The sequence below is a fragment of the Coregonus lavaretus genome, assembly GCF_964263955.1.
Source record: "Coregonus lavaretus genome assembly, contig: HAP1_SCAFFOLD_2964, whole genome shotgun sequence".
Taxonomy (NCBI): domain Eukaryota; kingdom Metazoa; phylum Chordata; class Actinopteri; order Salmoniformes; family Salmonidae; genus Coregonus; species Coregonus lavaretus.
This window is the reverse complement of record NW_028160700.1, coordinates 51480-61869: the sequence shown is the minus strand read 5'-3', so window position 1 is coordinate 61869 and position 10390 is coordinate 51480. Positions and strand designations below refer to the sequence as shown.

Genomic DNA, 10390 nt, shown 5'->3' with positions numbered 1-10390 from the left:
TTAAGCAAGCGGGTGTTAAGAAGTGTGGCTTGGCGGGTCATGTTTCGGAGAACGCATGACTCAACCTTCACCTCTCCCGAGTCCGATGGGGAGTTGCAGCTTTGAGACAAGATCGTAATCACGAAATTGGGGAGAAAAAGGGGTTTAAAAATATATATATATTTGATATAAAGAGATGTAGTAGTCTAATATCATATAGGATAGGTTATGTACTAGGACGTGCTGTCCAAATGAATACGCCCAGGTAGGCCTTTCCCGACTGCAAACAAATGTTACAGAAATAACCATGGAATAAAGTGCATGGATTATGTGAGCAGCGCTACAATACACTGGAACAAGTTTGTTATCTTATTTGATATGAGTAACTGAGTTTACTGTATATGAATGAAAATTATTTAGGCCCAATTGTGTGTGTGTGTGTGTGTAGGTGCTTCAGTAGGCCTAATAGTCTCTTACTACAATGTAGGACTTAGCCCTGTAACAGTTCATAATGAAGAATCACGTCCCTTCAGACACAGCCATTTCAGACTTACCTGTCCCATAAGACCCATGCTAACCAAACATAATTACTTTAGAAGTCATGTGATTAATTGTAACCTCCCGATTTCCCTGATCCACTCAACAACTGAACAACGTCTGTTTTGAGAAATAGGGCCTAAAAACAGGAGCACTGCAATGATTTGGCCTGTTACCATTTCAGGCCCTAAACCCCCCTCAAGCACTTTCCTTAGCTATAGCCCTGCAGACTATCTGCAAAGACCGGATTGATTGGTGTGTGTGTGTGTGTGTTTGTGTGTGTGAGAGAGTTTGGGTTTCAATTAATCCTCTCGCAGAGATTACAGCTCTGACGCTAATGGTCACACACACACCCACACTGTGCTAATGAAGGGGAGGGCAAAATCACCAACAATTCATATCCACAATTACATCACTCACTTCCTCCCCATTCTCTCTGTCTCTCCCCCCTCTCCACTCTCTCCCTGTCTTTCCCTGGTGCTAAGTTGAGCAGGGAGTTGCCATGCCAACCCAGAGTGGGGATCCCTGTTCCCAACTAGGCCACACAGCAGTAGTGGTATTAAACAGTCTGTACGTGTGTGTATTTGTGATGGATTCAGACCAGAACAATCTGTTAAATCAGGTCAATCATTTGTCAGACCTCATTTAGCACACACGCAGACACGCATGCGCGCGCACACACACACACACAAAGTTTAAGAAAGACTCGGATCACAAATGAAATATGAAAACCTTTGTAGGAATCTGTATTTAAGATTGAACTCTACATTCATTCATACATCTGTAGTGTTGAGGAACAGAGAGCGAACCTGTGTGTGTGTGTGTGTGTGTGTGTGTGTGGCTTGTGAATGTGTGTGTGTGTGTGTGTGTGTTCAGGATGCTTTACAGGAGACAGCCATGTGATCCAGAGACACATGGTATAATGGGCAATAGGGGCAGAGATTCAGGACAAAGAGACTGACTGGAGAGGAAAGAGAAAGTGTGTGTTGTGTGTTTGTGTCACTGTCTCTCTTATCTCACTGAGGTGTGTGTGTGGTGTTAGTCGCTGTCTCTCTCCTCCCGCGTCTGCATCTCGCTGAGTGTACTCTCGTCAATGTTCTCCAGGCTGTCTGCGTGCTGGATGCTAAGCTCGGACACAGAGATTGTGGGCAGTGTAGTCTGCTCAGGGTAGAGCCAGGGCTTAAAGCCTGGGTTGTGTCTCTGCTTCCATTCGCCGTACTTAAGACACGCCTTACTGATCTTCTTCATCGCCTGCACACACACACGCACACGCACACACACGCACACACAGAGATCTGCATTTAGCCAGGGTTAAAAAGGAACACAAACAGCAGAGAGCTTCTTGCAGTAGTGGTGTTGTCTGCTGTGCCATAAAGTAACCTAGTGATGGAGAGAGAGAGAGTTGTCTGCTGTGCCATGTAGTAACCTAGTGATGGAGAGAGAGAGAGTTGGCTGCTGTGCCATGTAGTAACCTAGTGATGGAGAGAGAGAGAGTTGGCTGCTGTGCCATGTAGTAACCTAGTGATGGAGAGAGAGAGTTGGCTGCTGTGCTTTAGTGTGTTGTCTATCGGTTTGAGATCTAGATATCAGGGGCTCTCCCTCATCTTTCCTCATTCCCTTGAGATCCCATGGCCTATTTCAGCACACACACACACACACACACACACAGTTTCTAGCCCAGGGAAGTGTAGGATGGATCATACATTATACATAGGTGTTCTCCCGTGTCTCCCAAGACCTGACAACCAGACTCTGCTGAGTGAGAGGGTTATGCATGGAGACACACAGCCACTCACACATGCCTGCTACCCATCTCTCTCCCTCTCCTTGCTTCAGCATTATAATGTGGTTATGGGAGTGGGAGTGTGTACAGTGGGAGTGTAATGCTGGGCAGTGTAGGGATAAGCAGTCTGGAATGTACTTACTTTGGGAGCCAGGAACTGGGAAGACTTGTTAACAACCCACTTGGGTAGTGAACCTGGGGGGGGGGGGGATTTTTAAATGTTACACCATGGCATGTCATCCACGGTCAAATCACTCACTGTTAACAGATGTCACACACATGCTCACACCAGAACAAGGGGTGATTTAGAGATAATTAGATGGAGAGATTATCAAGAGCTTTAAGATCTTAAAAGAGTTGGATTAACAGAGAAAGAGCAATAAAAAGAGAGAGAGATGAGAGGGACAGACCCTGACCTACAGATCCATAGTTACTATGGCGATTGCTATAGAAAGAAGGTCCTGAGTATGAATCATTCATTAACTCTCCAAGCACATTAACCACCGGATGGCTCATAATAATGCCTGGAATGGAGTCAATGGAATCAAACATGTGGTTTCCATGTGGTTGATACCATTCCATTGACTCCATTCCAGCCATTACTATGATGTCCTGCCCTCAGCAGCCTCCACTGTGGGGGGGGGGGGCATATATAACCTTTTGGGTCCACGTGTGCCAGGTAGGTCAGAGTGCAGTGGTTCGGTCCATGGCTCTGGATCAGGTAGCCAGTCTGGATGGACACCGCTCGTACCATGTCCTTCTTGGGGGGGTATTTCTACAGGAATACACAGTGGAACAGCCCTAGTTAGCACAGAACACCCCATCTGAGGAAATGGTCTCAACCACTGACAGTTCAACTGCTGTACATTTACATTTTAGTCATTTAGCAGACGCTCTTATCCAGAGCGACTTACAGTTAGTGAATACATTTTTATTTTTTATTTTTTTATACTGGCCCCCCGTGGGAATCGAACCCACAACCCTGGCGTTGCAAACGCCATGCTCTATCAACTGAGCTACATCCCTGCCGGCCATTCCCTCCCCTACCCTGGACGACGCTGGGCCAATTGTGCGCCGCCCATGAGTCTCCCGGTCGCGGCCGGCTGCGACAGAGCCTGGATTCGAACCAGGATCTCTAGTGGCACAGTTAGCACTGCGATGCAGTGCCTTAGACCACTGCGCCACTCAGGAGATACAGTTGACTCCAGTTATTTGGGTTCATTCTGCATGAGTGCACTATATGGCCAGAACATTCAACCAAAATGTATTTAAATAAAATGATGAACTGCCCTGCACTTAAACAGAGTTTAAATTGAAAAGATGACATTCACTTATCAGGAGTTCACTGCACAATATTGTGGAGGGGTAAAGTGACAGTACGGATTCTCACTCACAGTTCCTATCCTAGTTCCGCTCTGCATCTCTGTCTGTTCCTGAAGCTGGCCCTGCCTAGTCCAATAACAGTCAACTCTGACACATTCCTCTCAATGAACTCAATGTGAGCAAAGTAGCTGTGTATGTCTGGATGTATGTTTGGAAGTGTCTTGCAGGTTTGTCTGAGTGTGGAATGCGGAAGCTTACAGCAGCAGCAGTCACATGAGAGGCCAACTTAATATTGATCAGACAGAGACAGAGACAGAGAGAGACAGAGACAGAGACAGAGACAGAGACAGAGACAGAGACAGAGACAGAGACAGAGACAGAGACAGAGACAGAGACAGAGAGAGAGAGAGAGAGAGAGAGAGAGAGAGAGAGAGAGAGAGAGAGAGAGAGAGAGAGAGAGAGAGAGAGAGAGAGAGAGAGAGAGAGAGAGAGAGAGAGAGAGAAGTAAAAAAGAGAGGTCTGATTCCAAACCAAACCCTTGGACAGGGCAGAGCCACTGTACTGTCTGAGTGTTGAGTAATCTAACCCTGAGCTGCCACTGCCCTATCCAGCAAACACACACAGGCTTTATCCAACGTTAGCAGTGGCACGGACCGATAAAGCTTTATTGAAATGCCAGAGGATTATGTCAACTAATACACACACAGTCTTACTAGAGTAAGCAAATACTCCACTTAAACACACATGACCCACCTTTATCAAACTGCACTTACGTACACACACACACACAACCACTAAAGATACCCCAAGACATGTCCATCTACAGCATGTCGATTCAAATAGAGTGGACAGTCCTACTGTAGCATTTGTTTCCCACTGAGGAAAATATCCTGCAGGTCTGTTCTATCTCAAATGTTTCTACCTGCAGAACGTTGTACAACCAGTTGGTTATCCACTGACCCTATCCAAGACTCCAACCCTGTTCCTGGAGACATCGTCTAGGGCACCTGATTTGAATAATTAGCTGGTTGATAAGCTGAATCAGGTTAGTTCCAACTGGTGTAGCTCTCCAGGAACGGGGTTGGAGAGCCACGGGGTAGGGGGTATAGTACAGGTTTCTGGACCAGGACACTCTCTCCCTGTACATGTTTATACTTACGGCATGTTTGACAGAGTAGTTCATGATGATGTAATCACTGCCCATGGGCAGCCAGGACCGCAGCGTGATGACGTCACGGTTCCTCAGCGGCTTGGGACACTTCCCTAGACACAGACGAGGAGCCTCATTAACATACACACACAACGCCAAGAGAGTGTGTGTGTGTGTGTGTGTGTGTGTGTGTGTGTGTGTGTGTGTGTGTGTGTGTGTGCGCGTGTATGTGTCGTACAGGAGTAGTAGCCCACGTCTGCGTTAACAGTGAGTTTTCCGATGTCAAAGGTTTCGATGACGTTTGCGTCCCATTTCCTACGGTACTCGATGTCATGGAGAACATCATACATGGTCTCAGATGAGACGTCCTTACACGCCATCCGACACTACAGGAGAAACACACACACTCTCTTACCGTTAGTCGACCAAACACACACTTTTAAATAAATACTGTGCATACACAAACAACAACAAAATACATTTCCTAACACAGCTGACACCACCCTGACGCCAAATCCCTTACACTACTGTGTGTGTGTGTGTGTGTGTGTGTGTGTGTGTGTGTGTGTGTGTGTGTGTGTGTGTGTGTGTGTTTAAATGAAGAGATGGGCCGGCCAGTGTACACAGATGTGTCTCTAGTCAACAGCACCTAAACTATAAATAACTAACACTATACAAACGCACAGCTACATGGAGGAAAATGTTATAACCTTCCTTAATCAAGTGGCTTGGGAGGGTAGAGAGAAGAGAGAAGAGAAGGGAGAGAAGAGAGGGGAGAGAGAGGGGAGAGAGAAGAGAGGGGAGAGAGAAGAGAGGGGAGAGAGAAGAGAGGGGAGAGAGAGAAGAGAGGGGAGAGAGGGGAGAGAGAAGAGAGGGGAGAGAGAAGAGAGGGGAGAGAGAAGAGAGGGGAGAGAGAGAAGAGAGGAGAGAAGAGAGAGAGGGGAGAGAAGAGAGAGAAGAGAGGGGAGAGAAGAGAAGAGAGGGGAGAGAAGAGAAGAGAGGGGAGAGAAGAGGGGAGAGAGGAGAGAAGAGAGGAGAAGGGAGAAAGAAGAGAGAAGGGAGAAGGGAGGGGAGAAAGAAGAGAGAAGAGAGGGGAGAGAGAAGAGAAATGAGAGAGAGAAGAGAGGGGAGAGAGAAGAGAGAAGAGGGGAGAGAGAACAGAGAGAAGAGAGGGGAGAGAGAAGAGAGGAGAGAGAAGAGAGGGGAGAGAAGAGAGAAGAGAAGAGGGGAGAGAGAGAAGAGAGGGGAGAGAGAAAAGAGAGAAGAGGAGCTTGTGTGTGTGTGGGGGGGGGGGGGGGGGCACAGAATTATGCCAATGTCAGGCTCTTAAAAAGTGAGAACGCGCACGCGCATGCACACACACGCACACCAGAGGCCTGCAAAACTGCCCTACAGTAACGCCATCTCCATGGTTACCTCAGCCAAGGGAATACTCCACACCACAACAACACAGACAGAAGACAGAAGATAGGGGGAGGGGAGAAACCCATAGCATTCACAACTTTCGATCACAGCCACATGGGGATAGCCCCGACCAAAAGTAGTTCACTATATGGGGAAACCCATCTCTCAACAGCCTTGTGGGTCTGGCAAGCAAATCTATACTCTAACCTTAACTATGGGTCCATACTGAGACTCAGAGAGAGTGTATCTCACAGAACCGTGTCCAGTAGTAGTCTATACAGACTACTTTCTATGGTCATGAGGACCTATGTTATCAGGTACTACTGCAGTTTCACTAGTGATTCAGTAACCCAACTCTCTCTCTGTGTGTGTGTTGGACTAAGGACTTAAAAGTCACAATGGATTTGAGAGAATAATGAAGCGATTGTGTCCACAGGGCAGATTGAAACAGGAGAGGGGGAGGGAGAGGGAGAGAGAATGAGAAGACTATCATTGTAATTCTATTAAACTAATTCAGTACACTCCTCTACTGATGAGGGCAGGAGAGAGAGAGAGATAGAGAGAGAGAGAGAGAGAGAGAGAGAGAGAGAGCGAGAGAGAGAGAGAGACAGAGAGAGAGAGAGAGAGAGAGAGACAGAGATACACCATTGTAAATACAACCCATATTTATGTTCATTTATTTTCCCATTTGTACTTGAACTATTTGCACATTGTTACAACACTGTATATAGACATAATATGACATTTGAAATGTCTTTATTCTTTTGGAACTTCTGAGTGTAATGTTTACTGTTAATATTTATTGTTTATTTCACTTTTGTTTACTATCTACTTCACTTGCTTTGGCAATGTTAACATACGTTTCCCATGCCAATAAAGCCCTTAAATTGAAATTGAGAGACAGAGAGAGAGAGAGAGAGAGAGAGAGAGAGAGAGAGAGAGAGAGAGAGAGACGGAGAGACATGGAGACTAAACTGACGAGACATGGAGACTAAACTGTGGTGCGTGTGAACAGTAAACTGAAATCCCATGTGTGCGAGGTCAATGTTGGCAGTACACGTGTGTATGTATTGACGGAGTCCTGTGGACTAGACACTGCATGCTCACAGTCACATGATACACGACCTCTAACCTCAAACATACACACACCCTTCCCCCTGCATTAGACTGCAGTACAGTCAGCTGCGTTTAATCAAACATCCCCCCTTCTCCCCCTCTCCCCCTCTCTCCCCTCTCCCCTCTCCCTCTGGCCTGTCAAAGCTCATCTGTTCTGCTGGACAGGGGTAGAGGAATGTGGAAGAGAAGGATGAGATGGGATGAGTGGATCTGTATGCCATCAGGTTTCCCTCAGTCCTCAGGGAGTGTGTGTGCTGGGGAAAGTCCAAACAGTAGCCAGCAGTCTGACAGCTTGTCAAACCACCCACATATGATACACACACCGCCCACATATATACAGAAGCATAGCTCGGCTTGCCTTTGTGTGCGTGTGCGTGTGTCTCAGTATAATGATGATGGGAGGTTAATAGAGATGCTGATGATATGGATGACTAATGGTTACCGGCTGATAGATTATTGATTATAATGATCATTATTCTGCTAATGATGATGATGAGGATGATGAGATGGACAAAGATCTCTCCCCCAACCTCCCCCTCCCTCTGGGGGTTTCAATGCATCTGCACTATACATGTCACTGTTCTTCACTGCTATTGGCCGTCTGGGAGAGGAGAACACTACAACAGCCTCACACACACACACACACACACACACACTTTCCACATGCATCAGCTGGGAGAGCATCCATGCTTTTATTCCAGTCTCTAAATAGAAGAACAGGATCATAGCATCACTGCCTCCTGAGCACACACACACACACACAACCATACTGAGACACACAACATATACATTTACATAAGAGTTTAGAGAGACACACACACAAGGATGTAACGGTTTGAGGGCTACTCCCAATCAGTGTGTGTATCCTGCTATGTGTGATAACTGTCCTCCCTCTCTCTCTCTCTCTCTCTCCCTTTCTGTTTGTGGAGCTATTATGAGAAGGTCCACCTGTCCTGTATGAATACACAGAGAGATTACCTCTGCATACAAACTGAGCAAACACACACACACACACACACACACACACACACACACACACCTCTATCCCCTACAGGCATGAGTGCAGTGAAAGACAAGGCCTCTCCTTAAGCACACTTTATACACTGTGGCATTATGCAAATCAGGCCAACGGACACTTCAGAGACAGATAGATGACAGCTAATATAACAGGTTTACTGCCTGCCTACCTAGCTACCAGACCCATTATAGGCTCCTTTCTCTGATGGTCATGTCTGTCAAAAATGTCTGTGTGTCAGTTAAAGTACCTGTCATAGAGTAGCCCACACTCACAGGTAGCAGAACAGGAATCTCTATGGGGAAACACAACAGACTTCTACCTGCAGCTTCTTACATCACACACAGCTGGTCTCTCACTCTCTCACACACACACACACACACACACACACACACACACACACACACACACACACACACACACACACACACCTGTCTGAGTTTAAAGTGGCCTGCTCCAACAGTGTAACGTCAGAGATGATTAATCACGTGTACAGTCCACACACATCCTGGTTGACCTTCTGTTTCCCTCTCTCCCCTCCTCCCTTCATCAAACAACTCCATGTGAACACCTGTTTGCCGGCTATCCTGTCACAGACCCGGATACATACACGCTGGCACCCACAACACACACCATACCCAGGCCCTGGCCCAATACTTTTCAAATATATCTTTACTTTCTTCCTGTAAATAACACTTCCTTGCCCTCCTTCGAGTAATATTCCGAAAGGATTTGAATTTATGCCATTATGACTTCCTGTTATGGGACTGTGTGACCGAGGTAGCCCATATGGTGCCCGCTGCTCCTCACATATTCTATTCAGCTGTGTACCGGCCTACCCTGTTCTCACCTTAATCTTGTGGATTGACTTCTCCTCGTCTCCTGCTATAGTCTGGGTCCACACGGTCATGCCCGTCTTGTTGTAGGTCAGACTCCAGCCCTCCTCGCTCCCGCACTCCTCCTTGAAGTTGCTGAATGCCCGGTCGTCCGGGATCAACACCGACTCCCCCGACATTATCTGTTACCGGTGAGAGCGAGCTCGCTCTTCTGCAGTTCACCGGGAAGAACAACGATGAGACCGAGCCGAGGTAGGGGAACTCCAGGTGGCGAAGAGACCCAATCCTGAGGCAAACTGGGACGAACGGGCACCGGTGAGGAGTGACTGGGCTAAACTACGCACTCCTCTATCCTCTGAGTGAATTATTCCCCTAATTTAATATATCACATATACCGAGCAAGCAGTGATGATGTGTTAGAAATGGGAGCTGCGCGGGATCACTGAAACTGTGCAAACACGAAGCAAGCACAAAAACACCGGTATAAAAATAAAATATATTTCATATAAACTATACAATCACATGAGTGGAAGCTTTCCGGCGTTAATCTTATAACATTATTGACCCTCTCGCGTGAATCAATTTCAGTTCAATATGGTCCGCAGCAGCTATTTCAGGTTTCTGCAGTCTCACGGCGACTCGACTGGAAATGAAAGCCTGACAAGTCCGAGGGTTATGATCAATTGTTGCCGGTTTACATTTCAGTTCCCCAGCGTCGCTGTGTGCCCCACTATGGTCCCTCGACGTCGTTGGAGGTTGATGGTGCAGTGTGGGGAAGAGAGGAAAGCGTTGGAGACACACAGAGAAGCGATAAAAGATTGACAATCGAAGTGAAACCGCCCACTCGGCTACGTGCACACACAGACGCACGAACACACATCCCTGTATCAAGGACCAGAAATCAGCAGCGCGCCTGGTCCTATAAGCAAGCGTGTACTCTCCTCCCTACCTCCACCCTTTTTTCCTGTTGTTGTTTATTTTCTCACTATTTTTCTATCTATTTCAACAACAGAACCATTACTGCGGGAGATGGCTATTGGAGGAATGCCTTTAGGAAGTGACTTTTGTAGGATTTGAAGACAATTGGATGCTTAGCCCAAAGCCAATAGGGGGTCCGGGAGAGAATGCAAAAAAAAAAGCGTGAATTTGGTGCACTTTGAGATGAACATTGAGAGATTAGAACATTGAGAGACCAACCGCAGACCATGTGTAACGACGCCAGCAAAGGACCTCCACATCAGGCTTCT

At 46.9% G+C, this 10390-nt stretch overlaps 1 protein-coding gene across 1 annotated transcript; it reads right to left on the bottom strand.

Annotated features, from left to right (window-relative positions):
* Positions 1 to 1234: 1234 nt before the first annotated feature.
* stard10 (StAR related lipid transfer domain containing 10) lies at positions 1235 to 10035 on the bottom strand. Its single transcript, XM_084196009.1, has 6 exons — positions 9158 to 10035; positions 5011 to 5158; positions 4782 to 4885; positions 2957 to 3074; positions 2442 to 2494; positions 1235 to 1767 (listed from the first exon to the last, which is right to left on the bottom strand). The coding sequence occupies exons 1-6, from the start codon at positions 9320 to 9322 to the stop codon at positions 1555 to 1557; spliced, it is 801 nt and encodes a 266-aa protein (XP_084052135.1). The 5' UTR covers positions 9323 to 10035; the 3' UTR covers positions 1235 to 1554.
* Between the last annotated feature and the right edge of the window lie 355 nt (positions 10036 to 10390).